Below are 18,705 nucleotides of genomic sequence, written 5' to 3' on the forward strand. Positions count from 1 at the left end.
TATAGGTTGCCTTCCAGCAAAGTCATCTTTTAACTTAATACTGCTTTCACTGACCATACCAGCCCTGCATGTGTTGGTTAAGGGGAGGGCCAGATGTGCTGTGATTGCTATTAATGTCACTACCAAAGGCTCATGGACTAATTTTTAAATGAAACTACCCCAATTTGTGGCAGTGTAACGCACAGATTGGGATAATGGTTCTGTCTTGAGCTAAAGTGGGGAGGGGGCATTTGGGTGGTGGTGGGAACCCCTGCATGGCCATGCCAAAACCTCCATTCTTCTTCTGACTTTGGTTTTTTTTCCTTTGTGCCTTGATGTGCTGGGATCGGATCCTGCTTATCTTCCTCTCCTTACAGAGATCCTGATATAGACGCCAGATTGGGAATGTAACAGGGCTGGGTCTCCTCTTCCAGTCCCACTAGACACCATGGTAACTAATCACATTGGTGGTTGCTGTTAATAGCTGTGTGTATGTGTACACATTTCCTCTTCCCTCGCTGTCTAACCAGCTAGCTCTGTGCTAACATAACTCCATTGTGACTTGTGCTGGATTGTCCTGTTACAGACTGTTGGCAAGGGGATTTCATTGGGTGCTTGGGTTTCATTATCTTCTGTCTAATTGGGGTGGGGATGCTACTTATCCCAAACAGTGTACCTCAGTCTCTTCTAGTCGTGGACTCACCAGTGGACTAGAACATTAGACCATTCAGAGTTATTCCCTGTGAGAATAAAACTTCTATATTACTGGTGCCTATTCCTCTTTGCAACAATAATGATGGATTTCTAAAGCACCCATCACCATGATCTCTAGTTTCAGAGTAGCAGCCGTGTTAGTCTGTATCTGCAAAAAGAACAGGAGCACTTGTGGCACCTTAGAGACTGACACACTTATTTGAGAATAAGCTTTTGTGGGCTACAGCTCACTTCATCGGATGTATAGAATGGAACATATAGTAAGAAGATATATATACAGAGAACATGAAAAGGTGGAAGTAGCCATACCAACTGTAAGAGGCTAATTAATTAAGATGAGCCATTATCAGCAGGAGAAAAAAACTTTTGTAGCGATAATCAAGATGGCCCATTTAGACAGTTGACAAGAAGGTGTGAGGATACTTAACATGGGGAAATAGATTCAATATGTGTAATGACCCAGCCACTCCCAGTCTCTATTCAAAACCAAGTTAATGGTATCTAGTTTGCATATTAACTCAAGCTTAGCAGTATTTCGTTGGAGCCAGCAATGCCTCTCTGCCGTGTACATTGGCCAAACTGGACAATCTCTACGCAAAAGAATAAATGGACACAAATCTGACCTCAGGAATCATAACGTTCAAAACCCGGTAGGAGAACACTTCAACCTCTTTGGCCACTCAGTAACTGACTTAAAGGTGGTAATTTTGCAAAAGAAAAGCTTCAAAACCAGACACCAGCGAGAAACTGCTGAGCTTGAATTAATATGCAAACTAGATACCATTAACTTGGGTTTGAATAGAGACTGGGAGTGGCTGGGTCGTTATACATATTGAATCTATTTCCCCATGTTAAGTATCCTCACACCTTCTTGTCAACTGTCTAAATGAGCCATCTTGATTATCACTACAAAAATTTTTTTTTTCTCCTGCTGATAATAGCTCATCTTAATTAATTAGCCTCTTACAGTTGGTATGGCTACTTCCACCTTTTCATGTTCTCTGTGTGCGTGTATGTGTGTAATATGTGTGTGTGTGTGTATATATATATATATATATATATATATATATATATTCTTACTATAGGTTCCATTCTATGCATTCCATGAAGTGGGTTGCAGCTCACAAAAGCTTATGCTCAAATAAAGTTGTTATTCTCTAAGGTGCCACAAGTACTCCTGATCTTTTTGCATGATCTCCAGGTGCACAAACTTCTTAAAATTGCATTGTGACCTTTAGGTACAATACAGACTTGTAGGAATACTCAGTCAACCCCAGAAATTCACTGTAACACATTTTAGCCACTTAAAGGGCTGCTCTCAGTCAGTTTCAGCCAGAGTAGAAGCTCCTCACTGCTTGGTCTCCAGGTCCCCTTTCCCAGTATTCCCCTTTTTACTGTTACGTGTCTGAGATGCTGGCTCTCTAAAGGTTTGATTAACCCTTTGGATAACAAAAAGGTTGGCCTATGAGGAGTTGCATTCTGCTCAATGTCATTGTCATTATTCATGTGTTTGTATTTGCTGCATGTGTTGTTTGTGTAAGAGGTTGGGCATTGTGGGGGAGAGGGGGGTTAATTAGTGGGCAGAAGAGTGGTGTTAAAGAGAGTTCCTATATTTGTTTTGTGTATAGGAAGAAGTGGCATGTTTCTGTAGTGTATCCTTGGGTAAGAGGAGAAAGATGAGGCCAGTGTTCAGAGGAATAGGCTGCTCCTGGGACCAGGGGTTACCTAATGAAATTTTAGAGGACCATTGCTCATGTTGGTTTCCTTAATCCCAGGTCCATCCCAGATATGTGGAGGTTTCCTTCTACCTTCTCTCCCCAGTCTCTTCTATGGAGATTGAAAGGAGCAGGTGGAAAAGGAAACCTAACTGAACTAACTTTAGAGCTGTCCGTCTCCTCCCCAAAACTGTTCCCAGAGTTTCTAAGTGAAATGTCTTTGATCTGTCCTGTTAGAAGTATAAGGGCCTGGAATTACGACCTAGCCAGTCTGTCAATTGTGACTACTATGATAGCTACTACAGGAACTGGCATCCAGAGAACAAGAGATTGAATTAGTCTGGAACCCTAGACAAGTCAAATACAAAAGAATTAGCCAGGAGACATATGGCAGCCATCTATGTAGCATGGAAGAGCTGGTGGCTCCTGCCACTCTTGTTGCTAGATGTAGTAATGGTGAAGTCCTCACTTATATGGGCTGGGGAGGGGGTTATTTAGCCTATGCGCAGTTAGAAAGTAGTTTGTATTCACACCTGGATGTTCTCTGATGCCTCATATGTAGGACAAGCAAGTACATTCCCAGGTTCTTATGGCTTAATCTGGCTTTATTGGGTAGAGGAGAATAGCTGTGATATGTATGAGGACAAGTGTACAAGTGACTGGGTAGGCAGGGAGAATGTGTGAACTGGTTCCAATACCCATTGTGATCACTTTTACTTTGGCATGGCCTGCCACTTCATCCTGCCATCACTCGCTTTTGTTTTTGTTCCTGTTTTTTGTTTGTATCTCTTGAATGTTGTCCTGCAAATTCTGCTCTGCCGCCTCGTCAGCTGCAGTACCTCTGAGAGCTTGATGTCGCCGGTTAAGCAGGCTCCACGGAAGTCACCCTCCGACACAGAGGGTTTGGTAAACCACGTGCCCGCCAGATTGCACCAGGTAAATTTCAGTACTCTCCAGTGCACGGACCTCCCAGGGTGTGGGAAAGGTGGATCCATGCTGTAGAGCGGATGAAGGTGGGGTGGGAGAGGTGAATTAGCTGGCTGTGTTGTTCCATGTACTCAGGCAGCTGGAAGGAAAAGGGATCTGCTCTGTATGGGATTGGATGTAAAGCTGTAGTTGGGGTTTGTGAACTATACTTAGTAGCTTTAGCATTTCCAAAAAGCAGGCATTCAACCTAGCAGTTAATGAACTGACAATGAGGTATATATCCCCTTTGGCCTTGTCCTCTCTATGGGAAAGAGACTTGTTCTTACCTCGTGTTAGTTAACGTGGTACCTGACATGAGGTAAAACCCTAGTGAAGACCTGGCAGTTTGCTGCTTTCGCTTCTGTTAGCAGGTTGAGGAGGTCATAGTCTCTGTGTATGATAAGGTGACACGTGACCAGGATTCATCCCTGAATTTGATCTGCTGGTTGGATCATTAACTTCCCTGGCTTGGACCAGGTACTGACAGGGAGTGTGATGTGAATACTGATCTATGCCCCCCCAGATTGAAATAAAGATCTTCTTACATGTGAAAACTACAAAACTACCTTATCTTCACTAGCATTTTACCTCATGTCAGTTAGCCCATGTTAACTAACATGAGGTAAGAACATACCTCTTTTTCCTAGTGCAGATGCACCCTAAGACTCTGTCTACACAGTAGCTGGGAGGTGTAATTCCCAGTTCAGGTAGATGTATATGTGCTAACTCTGCTTAAGATAGTGCTCTAAAAATAGCAACGAGCCCATGGCAGCATGGGCAACGGCTTGGGGTAGCTGTTTGAGTAAGTACCTAGGATCTTGGACAGGGTTGTACTCTTGCAGCTAGCCGAGCTGCTGCCCGCACTGTTGCAGCCACGCTGCCTTTTTAGTGTGTCAGCTCAAGCAGAGCTAGCACATACGTCTTCCAGAGTTGCGCCTTCCAGCCGCAGTGTGGATGTAGCCTAAGTGGTGAATAGGCCTGTGTTTGAAAGAGTGAGTCAATGCAATTGAAGCACGAAACAGTAACGGTCGGCCTGTGAGCATGATGCCTTTGGCTCCTGTGTGTTCATTCAACCTTGTGGACGTCTAACAGTTCATTTCACCCTCCTGGGGCTTTGAACCTCTTTGGTTCCACTCAACAATTGAAGGCAGAATCTGATACTGACCTCAACAATCATCCCACAGAAAATGAAAAGTGCCTTCATGAGTTATGGGAAAACTCGAGTGGAAAGCCTAGAAACCTCTCCAACAGGGACACTATATAATATGGGTGTGAGTTGGCAAGAATGTTCAGGACTCCTTGCTACATCTACATTACAGCACTTGCAGCAGCACAGCTGCGCTGCTGAGGCACTTCTGGTGAAGATGCTCTAAGCCAATTGGAGAGAGGTGGTAGCTATATCAACAGGAGAGGGCCCTCCCGCAAGATAGTGCTGTCTGCACCGGGGCTTAGGTTGGTGTAATTTATGTTGCTTAGGTGTGTGGATTATTCACACTCGTGGCTGATATAAGCTATACCGAAGTAACCTGTAAACAAGTACCTTGTACACAAGGTCCTTGTAATGCATAACTAGATGTCTGACTGGAGCTGACTGAAGAAATGAGACCTAATAATTGAAATGAGTGATCTGTATGAACACTCTAAACGTACTGTATGAAATCTTTTATGTTAATAATGCTAAGCACTTCATAGAGGAGAATGAAGGCAAAGTCCCTGGCCCATAGCGTTTACAGTCTACGTGTATGAAAAGCCACAGTGTGACATTCTGAAAAGGAAGATTAGGTGGCTTAATAGATCTGTATTTCTGGTGACTTTGAATTTTAGCCATGGTGTTAGCTGGAGGACTTGTAAGTGTTTGGAAAGGAAGCATACTTGTAGTTTTCAGAACTGTTTCTTAATTTTGAAAATCACTTTGTATTCCCTTTGGATGGAGTTTAATAGATTAATAGATTTTTTTTTGACTGCGTCCAAGAACAGATGAATGAAGATAAAACTTTCCTTTCAGCTAGAGTCAAAATTAAATATTTCAGATTTATAGTAATGTTGGGCTGCCCTGTCCAAGGAGGTAGGCGGGAAGCATGAGGCTATTGGTTTGAGCTGGGGTAAGCAAAGTGGTAGGAGGGGCATAGTTTGAGAGAGATGAAGCAAGAAAAGCTTGTCTAGACTAGGAGAAAAGGTATTCTTAAAATCAATAGTTAATCCATTAAGTGGAGCTTAAAATGGGTTAGCACCTAGTGTAGACAGGATTTAACATATTTGAAAACATGTTTTCCAATTGTGGTGAGTCTAGGCTTTCCTCTAGGTTTAACCTTGACTAGTTAAATGGAGGTAAAAGATACTAATCTGTGTGTACAACTAGAGAAAAGGTTAGCAGCTACTCAGACCTCTTAATCTAGGCAAACCCTTCTATAAAAATGCCAGAGTGTTTAAGATGTCTATACTAGGTGCTAAGTGTTTCACAACATGTTAATTAAAAGGTGTTCTTGATTTTTTTGTTTTTTTCCCCCCCAAGGCTTTTGTACACAAGAAATTTATTCCAGAATAAGATAAGGTGTGAATTTAAAGCACAATAGCTGTTCTGGAATAGCTCCCCATGTGGATGAGTTTATTCTGGAATCAGAGTGTCCATGGGGAAATCTATTCTGCAATAGCTATTCCAGTCAATTTTCCTGTATAGACAAGCCCTTAGACTAGGGGTTCTCAAACTTCATTGCACTGCGACCCCCTTTTGACAACAAAAATTACTTCATGACTCCCGGAGGGGGGACTGAATCATGAGCCTGCCTGAGCCCCAGTGGGTGCAGGGGAGGACAAAGCCTGAGCACCACCGCTCTGGGCTGGGGGACTAAAGCTGAAGCTCAAGGGCTTTAGCCCCAGGCAAGGGACCTGCTATGTGAGCCCTGCCACCCAGGGCTGAAGCCCTCGAGCTTTGGCTTTGGCCCTGGGCAGTGGGGCTCAGGCTTCAGCCCTGGGCCCCAGCAAGTCTAAGCCAGCCCTGATGACCCCATTCAAAGGGGTTCACGACCCACAGTTTGAGAACCGCTGTCTTAGACTAAAATAGGGAGCTGAGGACGAGTTTTACTCTCCTTCAGTCTGTCTACTGTACTCTAAGAGCTCGTGGCAGGAAGTGCCTTTCTGTATTGGTGTTGGACTTAATTACATATATATATATATATTCAGACGTGTTTCTCACTGCAGAGAGTCACTTTCTAGTTTGATAAAATTGCTATCTTCCCACTGTCTCTTGTCTGGCTCTTATTCCTTGTCTTACAAAGCTCCATGTCCCATGTGGCATATTAGATCTAATTTAAGACACTGGAGACCTCAGTCTTGTGGGACTCTCCTCTTCCTCCTCACCCCTCTAGTACAGTTAGTACACTATTCCATGTTATAAATTAAATTAACAAAATATTCTGCCCCCACATTTTAAATTACAAAAGTTTGCAGCACATTGACAATAACAGTAACTATGAGTATGTCTACACTGCCCAGGTTACAGCACGGCTGCAGCTGTGCTGTGACATGGGCAGTGTAGTCACACTATCGCCAGGGGAGAGCTCTCCCGGCGATTTAAAAAATAACCACCTCAAATGAGGGGTAGTAGCTTTATCTCCGGGAGCGCTATCTATACTGGTGCTTTTCAGCGCTAAAACTTTTGTTGCTCGGGGGGTGTTTTTTCACATCCCTGAACGACTAAAGTTTTAGAGCTGAAGTGGCAGTGTAGACACAGAAATCATTAACATTCCAAAGGGAAAGCTAGAGGTGTTGCTACCTGGGTAGGGAACACTTGAACTTTTTAGGTGTAGAGAAAGTTCTGGGAAGTGGCTTTGTTTGGTTTAAGGGTGGTAAGTAAGGCTTTTAGTACATCCTCATCATTGTATCCACTCATTGTACTCCACATCTGAACATAGCCATTATATGAAGAACATATCCTCATATCTCAATGTCTATACTTTGACCCGTTAACTTTTTACCTCCAATTGGGGATATTGCAGATTATGTATTCCTTACGCCACCCGATCCTAAACCAAACTTTGCACCCCTTGATAATCTGTACGTTATTCCCTGATAACCAGAAACTTCTATGCTTAAACTCTGTACCATTTTCTTTTTATTTTAACATCATCTTAATAAAATTATTACAGTAGGGATGAGTTTCTTTCAGAAGGTCAGAGGGGATTTTGAACTTAATTCCCCTTTTTCCTCATCTATTTCAGCAAACCTAACAGCAACTAGCTGTACCCCATCTCTTACCCCAATATTTGTCACTGCCTCCAGAAATGAGACACATTTGCTTGAATGTGTTCGTTAAAATGATTTACATTGAAGTGAATGTTGACATTTAAATGGTTATCAAACTTAAGGGTTGATGCCCTTTAAATGAATGGGACAGTTCACACCGCTGAGAGCTATTGTGTCAGGCTATCTGTGGGCTTGTGCAGATCTCATTGCATTGGCTTAAACTCTTCACATTTTTAAGGTTATCTGTGTTGCAATAAAGGCTAGGGGCTTATACAAAACTTTCCAAATCTGAGTGGCCCTACTTCCAGAGGAGCTGAGCACCTGCAGTTCCATTGATCTACATGGTAGCTGTGGGTACACAGCACCTCATTTGTCTAGTTTTTTTGGATGTTTATTTCTAACTCTAACTTCACGTTGTAGAAGTGCTCTCTCAGGATAGCCCACTGTCTACCTTACCAGTCAGTACCCAGGAAATCCAGATGTTTTCTGCATCTGGTTCTCTAAATGTTCAGACAGTTGGATAATTCAAGTTCACTTTCACTGTACTGTCCTTTCCTTCCCAGATCTGTGTTGCATCATGTCAAACTATGTATTGTCTCAAGTACCCACTCCCTCCTCCTCCTCCTCCTAGTTGTTTCATAGTATTTCACTCCATCCTCCTAGTTATGGCTATTTTGCCATCACCATTATTTGGATGAGAGAGAGAAGCATCCATTCTTGAGTGCAAAAATTTTCTGTTGTCTGAATAACTTCCACATTAGCATAAGAAATAGCCATATTGGGTCATACCAATGGTCAGTCTAGCCCAGGATCCTGTCTCTGACAATGGCCAGGGCCAGATGCTTCAGAGGGAATGAACAGAACAGGGCAGTTTCAAGTGATCCATCTCCTGTTGTCCAGTCCCAGCTTCTGGTAATTGGAGGTTTAGGGACACCGGAGCATGGCATTGTATCCCTGATCATCTAGGGCTAATAGATGGAGTGCTCGCACGTGCACGCGCTCTCTCTCTCCCCTCCCACCTCTATCAATGGGGGAAGATGGGGGGGAATCCTCCAGCCTACCTGGTGGTCTGGATTCCAACATATTTGACAGGCAAATTAGAAGGCAAATACCTTCTGTTACAGAACTATGCCAAATACAGTGAATAGTCAGCACCTTTGAATACTGAGCTCCTGTATCCTGGGTTTGCAAACTCTTTTCTGGTCATGCAGAAGCAGCATTGGCTCTAAAACTTGCTTGCAACTTCACACACACACTCAGGCTAAGTCTACACCACCACTTATATCTGCAAAATTTATGTCGCTCAGGGGTGTGACTATTCCACCCCCGCCCCCAGCGACATAAATTACATTGGCATAAGCGCTAGTGTGCACAGCGATATGTTGGCAGGAGAGCTTGTCCTGCTGACATAACTACCATTGCTTGTTGTGGGTGGATTAATTATGTCAATGGGAGAGCTCTCTCCTGTGAGCATAGAGTGGCTACACGAGAGATCTTACAGTGGCACAGCTGCATCTGTACAACTGCACTGTTGTAAGCTCTCTTGTGTAGACATAGCCTCAGTTCTTCTCCCCTGAGACACGTTTTTAATTTGGCTCTACAGATCAAAACCAAATAGTATTTCACTAATGATTAGTACGTAATACTACATGAAGATGCACAAACAGCCAGTACACAGGTGCATCAGACACTTACAGAAACTGTTTTGTCTGTAATGTGTTATTCAGTCCAATACTTAATTTAGAGCTGGAGCTTAAAGTTGTAGAACATTTATTTAGCATCTTTTTAAGGAATCTAGGAGCATATCCCCATTGCAGTCGTTGTAGCTGTCTGACCCCTTTACCTGGTGTCAGAGCAGCGGAGATGCTGGCCAGAGTGGTCGCTTTTGGAACTGTGGGACATCCTCCAGAGGCCAAAAGGTGTTTACACAGGTAGAACGTGTCTTCACTTTCACAACAGTGCAAAAAGAACAGCAGAAAGAGCTGTATGCCTCTCATGAAGTTTGGTTTTCTTTTTGCAGTAAAACTTCTGAGTTTCACCGCAAAAAGTTATTAACAAGTGTAGACACTTGGTTTTAGCGCAAAAAAGGGACTTTTTGCCCTTTAAATGGCAAGTGTAGACATAGCCTTAGTGACATAAATTTTTTTCCCAGTGGGGCAAAGTCAGTCACTTCCTCTTAGTTCTCATTAGGACTGGAAGTGTGACTGAGGCCTGGTCTGTGCTTAAAAGTGAGGTTGACATAGCTAAGTCAGTCGAGGTCTGAAAAATCCACCCCCTGACCGACATAGCTACGTTGACCTGCCTGTGGTGTAGATGCAACTATTGTTGCTTCTGTCGACAAAGTCACCATTATTCAGGGAGGCGGTGTTCCTACACTGAAAAACCTCTTCAGTTGGTTTAGGCTTTGTCTACGCTTCAGGGTTATACCTGTGTAGCTGTGGTGACGTAGCTCTGCTGGTATAGTCTCTGTAGCGTAGGTGCACTCTGATAGTGCAAACTCTGTTGTGCTGAGACCACTTCTCAGGTGACTGTACCATCCTCAGCCTTGTATCCAGGGGCCTCATTTGCTATCTGGTAAGGGGGGCAGTTTCATCCCCATACCTTTGCTTGCTCCCCCAGGCTTTCCAAATGGGTCTCTGCTCCACTTTTTGCCCCCTCCCCCAACTTTGTAGGCTATAATACAATCACATATAAAGTTTTTATGCTGATTCAACTTCCCTCCCTTCCCCTTTAAATTTTCTGAAATGACGCCCCTGCTTGTATCTAACTCACTCAGAAAGTGCAATATCCTAGCACTGTAGAGAAGTAGTTTTGCTGAATTCAATTTCCCACCCTTTTGCCTGCTTCTCAGATACCTGCTTTTGGGATATGGAGCACTCCAGTCCCAACCCCATCCCACTCTGCACTTCACATTCCTGCAGGTTGTGTTTCAGGAAGCACAGGTGTTCGTGGTGAACCTATGGGTTTCAGCAGAGCATTCAGTACCTCTGTTCTGAAGCTTCATGTGCATTGCTGCTCTCTGGGGCACTGAAACAAAATTGTTTGGCAGTGTCTGTCAAGTTCTTTGGCGTGAACCACAAACTACATATGAGGATTCCCTCATTGATCACTGAAGTGCAGCTGTCTGAACACGATAGTAGTTTAGCAGAACAGGTTAGCTCACGGAGAATACTAAATCTATTTAAAACCGCAAGAGAATGAGATGAGATGTTTTGGTCAGAACACAATTTGAGGACCTGCACAAGGCCTGATATTGCTACTCAAGGGCCAGGGGAGCCTTGATGACCCCCATGGTCAGATCTTCTGTTTTAAAACCAAGCTAAGGCACTGGGTCAGTACTGAGGGAGGTGCACCAACTACTGAGTCATCACTAGCTGCAGCATTTAAGTGGTCCTTGTCACTTTATCATAGGATTGATCCGGTTGCTTACTTAGCTGGTGAATAGTGACTACATCATATCACACTGTGGCTGCAGGCTAGAACTCATTCACTCTACTTGCGGAACTGATCTTCCAGTGTTCCAAAAGGGAAGTTGTACTGAGGATTTGAAGGTCTGCAGTTATAGTGCATAAAGTGAACTCTATCACTTAACGGCAATCTGTAGCACCGTCTGGTGCTTAAAAAATTAAACCCTAGCTTGCATCTGACTGAGCTACCTATCTTCATCATAGCTTTCTGTGTCTGTTGAGGAAACTCTGTTACATTTCAGAACTGTGGATCCTTCCTTGCATTCTTCACACGCCAGCCAATCCAGTTAAAATGAGCCCCTATGCTGCATGGTACACTGGGGTTGCAAGTAAGGTGACACACCAGATTTCTTGTATAGGTGAAGGCTCAGTCCACTTGCTTTGGGATTTCACTAGCTATCAGAGACTGTGCATTTGCTGTCTCTGTATTCTCACAGGAGACCCTGCAGCAGGGAGAGGGAAGTGCAGCGCTTTCTTAAAAGCACTGATTCTGTGTTTTGTCTCTCTGTCCTCAGGGCCCAGTCATTTATGCGCAATTAGATCACTCCGGCGGGCGACACAGCGACAAGATTAACAAGTCAGAATCCGTGGTTTATGCTGACATTCGGAAGAACTGAGGAGATCCCACCATATCCAAAGCAAAACAAAAATTCAAACTGGAATGGCTTGAATCAAATGTGACCCAGAGAACTCACATGTGGCCTTTGATGCCTAGGCTAGGACCAATGCATGTGAATACAGAGAGATATATATGTGTTGTGTGTAAATAGTCTATTTAATCGTACAGAAGTGAGACCAGTGTTGCATGTTGAGATGCAGTAAGAATTCTGCTTATAAATGGCCAATATTGTTTTTTTGTATCTAGGATAAGGGGAGAAAAAGTGAAAATGCATAACATGGCAATTTTTAAGTATTTTTTGTCTCAATCATTAATGGAGAAACTGGAAGGTGCTAGGGGATTCTAGATTTACCTGATTGTTTTTCAACAGGGTTTTTCCTTTTTTGAAGGGATGGATATGAGGAAGGTAGTTTCTGTAAGATATTTCCTCTTCTCCAATCTATACAAATTGACTGCCACCTCATCTTACTTATACAATTAGACCTCTTTGCTCAGAAAAACCCTCCCCATCTGCATGGGAGAAGGAAGAGCTAAGCTATAAAGGGTCTGGTAAATTTAGCCATTTAAAATGTCTACCCTTCACCCCTTTAAATATGTGAGAACTTTACATTTCTATAACGGTGACATTGCTCATAGATTAATAGATTTTATGGCCAGAAGGGACCATTATTAGCTCATCTAGTCTGACCTCCTGTATATCACAGGCCATAGAATTTCATATAGTTACTCCTGTATTGAGCCCATATATTGTTAGAGCTTAAAGCCAGTCCCTTAGAACACAGGGACTGTGTTGGCCCAGTGGGGTTTGTGCAGTGATAATAAAACCCAACTTTTCATAAGTAAGCAAAGGGGGCATCTAGGAAGCTTCATATCTGGGTAACTTGCTTCAGTTAAATCCTGATGTCCCCTTCCCTGGGACAGCCTGCTTCCAGTGAAACCTGCTGGGTAGTTTGTCCACTTGTAGCAGGAAGCAGGGGCTCTTCTGGAGAGAGATGACATTGCACTTTGTGGAAAAGGAAAAGTGATAAAACTTTACTTGCAATAATCTGCCTATACTGTCTTTCCCTGAAGCTAGTTTAGAGTAAGGGGGGGAACTGTGATGAATGGGACCATCACAAGCCTGCTGCTATAAGAGGACAGGGCCATCCTTGGTTCCACTGTCACTGACTCTTACTAAAGTCCCATCTCCTGTGATCTGCTAAAACAGGAAAAATTGAGTAATACAGGAAGCATGCAGCCCCACCTATATCACTGACATTGTGGCTAGCTTGCTTCTTTGGGAATCTCCCCTGTGACCTGTTTAGTCTAGTTGAAGGCATGTGAGCTGGACCCACACTGGAGAGATTCATTTCAAGGTTTTAGATCCTCTTTGTTCTTCCCTTGCTTATATTTCCAAAGGTTCGTTGAGTCCTTCTGGAAGGAAACAAGCTGCCTCTTGTGTGTAGTGAATTGCAGGCATCATGACCTGAGATCTTGTCTGAGCTTGAGTAAGGACGGTGAGCTTTTGGATTTATGGGAACATAACCAACATTCCATGGCTGGAATAGACAGCTTCTATGATGTGGCTGTCTTAAAGCTGTAGCCAGAAAGACTTGATGCAATATGGGACTGAAACTATTAAGAACTTACTCTCCCTTGACTTGCTTTAACTTTGAAGCTTGTTTATCAGGAACAGTAACCTGTGTTAATGGAAGTGGATTGATTCTGACTGAGGGCTTGGCTACACTGGCAAGTTAGAGCACATTAAAGCAGCCCTGGGCGCTCTAACTCCTGACGCGTCCACACTGGCCAGGCATGTAGAGCGCCTGGACTCTGCAGCTGGAGCGCTTCTGGTAATCCACCTCCACAAGAAGTGGAAAGCTTGCTGCGTCCTGGCTGAAATGCCCGGGTATCAGTGTGAACGAGCTGTTGCATTACTGTGCTGTGATTGGTCTCTGGAAATGTCCCATCATCCTCTGAAGTCAAGTGGCCACTCTTCTCATTGTTTTGGAATCAGCTGCGGGTATGTGGCTATCCCCTTTCAAAGCTCTGTTTCTGACAGCCAGCATGCTTATCTGGTCCGGAACAAAGCAAATCATTACTGTGGAATGCTGCAGTTGTGGGGAAGGGGGTCTGCCGCTGTCTGAACTTACAAGACAGCATGCTGACATGCTCTCAGCCCCCCCAAAACCCACTCTCCCCCCACATACACACAACACACTTCCTGTCACACTCCACTCCCTCTCCCCCCATTTGAAAAGCACGTTGCAGCCACTTGCATGCTGGGATAGCTACCACAATGCACTGCTCTTTGTGGCGTTGTAAGAGCTGCTAATGTGGCCACGCCACTGCGCTTGCAGCTGACGGTGTGAACACATGGCAGCATTTTCCCTGCTGCTGTCTCTGAGGGCTGGTTTAACTCCCAGTGCTCTACATCTGCAAGTGTAGTCATGTCCTGAGTGTGTTGTCTTCAAGTTTCACTCAGTTCAGAGGAATTCATGATTGCCTTGTGGCTAATGAGATCAGACCAGAGACCTGATCAGTTTTAACCCTATACTTTTAGCCAATGGAGCATGCAGTTTCCTCTTGATTCCCTGCCACTAACCCAGGTCTTTGTCAGTTAAAAGGAAATACAAAATTTAAAGGGCTTTTAAAATTCCTCCAGGTTTGCTGCCCTTGTCCATCTCTGGCCCTGCTGAGGTTTGTGCTGTGTAGGACTACTTCTGATGAATGCCTAGTGCTAAGTAGGAGAAGGCAGGCTTGTAGCACAGCTCAGGGATAAGCAGAATCCCTTTCAGGGTAAAACAGATGTAAAAACTGAAATGGGGATGAGGCTAGCAGTTAATACTTTGTGACTAGGCTTGGAAGGATTAGATTTTTATTGGTAAATGTCAAAACGTTGATTTCACTGTACATGCAGAAACTGACGCATAAATATTTCTATCGATAATTGAAATTTAGAGGTAGGCAAAGTAAGAAAAATGCTGCTTGAGAACTTATTGGTTTGATTTAAGGCTATATACTTTGTATATTTTGACATATGATGTTGACAGTTTGTGTGCTATGGTTATAATGCTTTAACCTTTTAGATCTCAACATCTACTGTCATTAAATAATTGTCTGGTCCCTCAATTTCCCACAACTGTGAAAGTTTACACTGAAAAAATGCTTACAACCCATAATTGTGCGCAACTTTGAAAATTTAAATTGATAAAAATTGAAAAAGATGCTTAAAAATAAGCATGGATATTGTCCATCAAAATGATAAAGAATAAAAAATAGAATTCTGCCAAGCTGGTGTAGAAGTGTTACAGCTCAAAACCTCCCTGTCCCTTCCCTTCCCATGTAAAGAAATATAACCTGGGGGTTGCTCTACACTGGGAATTTACCTTGGCATAGCTACATCTCTCAGGGGTGTGAAAAATCCACCCCCCTGTGAGATGTAGCTATGCTGACCTAACCCTCCTCGGTGTAGACAGAATTCTTCCATTGACCTAGCTACCACTTCTTAGGGAGGTGAACGACCTATGCTGATGGGAGAACCGAGTGTTTATACTGAAGCGCTACAGCAGTGCAGATGCAGCTGTGCCACTGTAGTGATTAAAGTGTAGCCGTACCTTGAATGAAGCTATAGTGAAATTCCAGGTTATGGTCTGATCCTATTAGCCCATTTTGAAAGCTGTAAAACTGAATGAATTGGCTGCATTCTTCTCCTCCCCACCGCCCCTTTCTGTACGGCAGTCAGTTACTCAGGGCTTGTCTACACTATGGAGACTGTACCAGCAGAGCTATGCCAGCATGACCTTGTAGTGAAAGCACAGCCTACGATGATAGAAGGGGTTTTTCTGCTGGAGTAGAAACACCACCTCCCCCAACGATGAAAGCATTGATTTGTCAATGTAGCTGTCTCAACGGTGGGGGTTAGGTCAGCTTAGCTTTGTTGGATGGGGTGTGTTTTTTTTCGCATCCCTGACTGACATAGCTGGGTCGACCCAACTTTTAAGTCCTGATCTGCACTTCAGATGTAGATTGACCTAACTGCATTGACCAGAGGTGTGAAAAATTAATCGCCCTGAATGCTGTAGTTAAGCCAACCTAACTCCCGCCGTAGGTGCAGTTCGTCTTCTGTCGATGTAGGAAGCATCTACACTAAGGCACTGGAGCTGTGCCGCTGTAGCACCCATACCGTAGACATGCCCTACGTGTAGACCAAGGCTAAGACAGCTGTGTTGTCCCAAGGGCTGTTATAATGGAGGCAACTCTTAAATAACGAGCTGAGGTGAGTTCCATGGGAATTACATTGTATCCAGCATGGCCAATTCTTTATAAATTTTGTCTTTACCACTCAGGGCATAATACCTCACAGCACAGAAACTAGAGTCGGTACCACATACAATTTTCTACTTGTCAGGAGAACTCCTTCTCCCACTATAACTGACCTTGTACTCACTGCAGACAAAGACACATACCCTTTGGGATTGCCGCCTCAGCTCTGTCTGCTACAGGAACTGGCTCCTTTTTGAGAGCAAGGCTTGGATGCTATCACTTCTGTTTTGCTTGTCTTTCCCCTCAGAAAACATGCTGCTGCTCCTCCTCACTAGAACTGAAAAGCTGGCAAAGCAGCAAAATTCTATTTCAACAACTCAGGCCTTTTAACCCTTAGTTGCCTGCCAGCAAATGAGCATATAGGAGCAGCATCCAGAGTGCTGGTGTTGCTACTTGCTAACTCGAGTGTCTAGTGAATGAATTGGCAGCTGTATTCTTCTCCACATCTTATCTCCACCACCCCTTTCCATGCGTAGGTCAGTGTTTGACTGCAGTTCTCCAGGGCAGATAACCCAGGGTTGAGGGGGTAGGACAAGGGTATTTTAGGTTGTGTTTGGAGGAGCTGTTACGTTGAGAGCCTTCCCACAGTAACCGTGATCCCTGTTGGTGCGTAAGGCCTAGTCTATGCCTGGAGTACTCTGTGTTTTGCAGAGTTCTACTGGCATTTCAGTTTATGATTAGAGAAACTGGAATTAGGCTTTTTATTTGTCTTTTAAAATTCCAGAGTTGTTTGGGTAAGTGTGTGTGTGTGTGTGTGTGTACATGAAACTTAAAGGCTTCATTTCCCTAGAGAGCGGACTGTTGAGGTGGTGGGGTGAAGAACCATATGATCTCAAACATAAATGCCCCGGAACCTGTTTTAAACCTTGCTTGGCGTTTACATTATTCTCGTATCTGTCTAGGACCTTTAAAACCAGGATTTTTCTCTTATGTTTATGGGGGAGGGGTTCGAGGAGTATTTTTCCCTCTTGAAAATGAATCTGTGGTCAGAGATCTGGGGAAGTATCTGACATGGCTGGGGTTGCAGTCATCTTCCCATCATACCAGCATCGAGGTCTTGGCACATTGTATGATAAAGGCCACCAGAATGCATCGAATCATAGAAATGCTGGGCTGGAAGGGATCTCAAGTAGTCATCCAGTCCAGCCCCCGGTCTGAGGCAGGACTAAGTGATGGAGATCCCTAAATCATAAACTACTTTGCTCAGACTTTATTCCATTGTGTGGGTTGTTTTTTTGTTTTTGGTTTGTTTTTCTATTTTTTTAAAGGCCTCCCTCCTCCTTCTCCTCAAACACAAGCAATCCCTTTTATTTTTAAGGTATTTCTGCACTTTCTAAAACTGGAATTTAAGTTGAATAAAGTTTCTTGCCTTCTGGGGTGAATATGCTGTGCAGTCTGGTCTCCCGCCCCTCCCCAAAGCAGCCACAACATGGAGTATTAGAGAGACTTTGACAGGGAGACAGGAGCTTTTGGTTCTTATTCCTGCATATCTTCTTCCTGTATCTTCCTAAACGGGGGAGTAAAGCCCACTCCTCACTAAGAGGATAGCACACCAGGATCCTGCCTGGTTTTGGGGGTGGAGGAAGCAGGACAAACACCTATAAAATGGGTGTATAATTATTGTGGGAGGGAGCCAGGTGTATACTGCGTGGCCTCACTCAAGTTAAGGGTATGGAGAGCCGGGGATAGCAACTGTGCTTTGTGCTTTGCTTGGACAGATTCTTTTGATTTGGATACTAAAATCATACTGTAATTTTTCTTGACTGATTTTAATGTTTTCTATTGTAATCTTGTGACTATTTTAATACACTTTTTTCCATTACTGGTCTGTTGTGGTCTGTTGCACAAGTCATATCTGGTTGGGGATGGGATAGGGGAGGGGAGACTGGAATACACAAGCCTCCTTCCTTGCACCTTAGAGACAAAACAAAGATGACATTTTCCACTCATCTGACACAAGCCACCAATATCCAAATACTGCATGGCTGGAGAACCTTTCACCGGGGGATCTTGGCATGTAAGCTGCACAATTCCCCTGTGAGGCAGGTAAGTGAGGTTATTTCCCTTATCGACCTATGGAGGTGCAGGAAAGGGTAAAGAGGCTTGTCCAAGGCTTCTCAGCAAGTCAGTAGCAGAGTTGAGAATAAGAACCCAGGGGAGGGGTCTTCCAGTTCCCTGTGTCACTAACCCACCGCACTGTGAAGCTGCCTTTGCAGAATGCTGTTTTCATCAGTCTTGAAAAGTATCTAGACCAATCCTGTTAGACAAAGGCTTCCTGTTGGAAGAGAAAATGCTTTCCCTAACCTGCCACTGAACAAACAGTAATTGTTGCACTTGGCAAAACAGATCTATTGGTCTGCTTAAAGATCTGACCAGAGATATTTGTGACAGAGATGGCAACTTCCTGCCATATCCTTGGGAGACCTTACTGAATGAAATGTCTTTTGAGGTACATTGTATTAAATGAATGATTTATGCCATGGTGGTAACAAAGTGTTAAGTGCTTTTTCCTAGGGAATATCTAGGTGAATACTAATTCCTTTCCTCTGGTTATGCAAAACCTTTTGAAACTATGCCCTGAGGAGTGAGCCATTGACTGCTGATCACCTGTTACATGAGGCCATGATCAAAAGCCTTCCGTCTAATTCACTGTGGATGGGCATAACCAGGACCTAGAACTTTTTAGGTTTCTGCTTAA

At 43.8% G+C, this 18,705-nt stretch overlaps 1 protein-coding gene across 4 annotated transcripts in view; it reads left to right on the top strand.

Annotated features, from left to right (window-relative positions):
- The window catches only part of LOC140895389 (DDB1- and CUL4-associated factor 6-like), a 247,260-nt gene that overhangs the window by 39,019 nt on the left and 189,536 nt on the right, over positions 1-18,705 (top strand). The window contains exons 5-6 of one of the 4 annotated variants that reach the window (XM_073305007.1): positions 3,239-3,344; positions 11,599-17,829. The exons of the other annotated variants lie outside the window; for them this stretch is intronic. Of the exons in view, the coding sequence (XP_073161108.1) occupies positions 3,239-3,344; positions 11,599-11,700 (208 nt within the window). The 3' untranslated portion in view covers positions 11,701-17,829. Of the gene's footprint in view, positions 1-3,238; positions 3,345-11,598; positions 17,830-18,705 lie in introns of those variants that run through there. 4 annotated transcript variants of the gene reach the window in all.

This window comes from Lepidochelys kempii, chromosome 1 (assembly GCF_965140265.1).
Source record: "Lepidochelys kempii isolate rLepKem1 chromosome 1, rLepKem1.hap2, whole genome shotgun sequence".
NCBI classification, from domain to species: Eukaryota; Metazoa; Chordata; order Testudines; family Cheloniidae; genus Lepidochelys; species Lepidochelys kempii.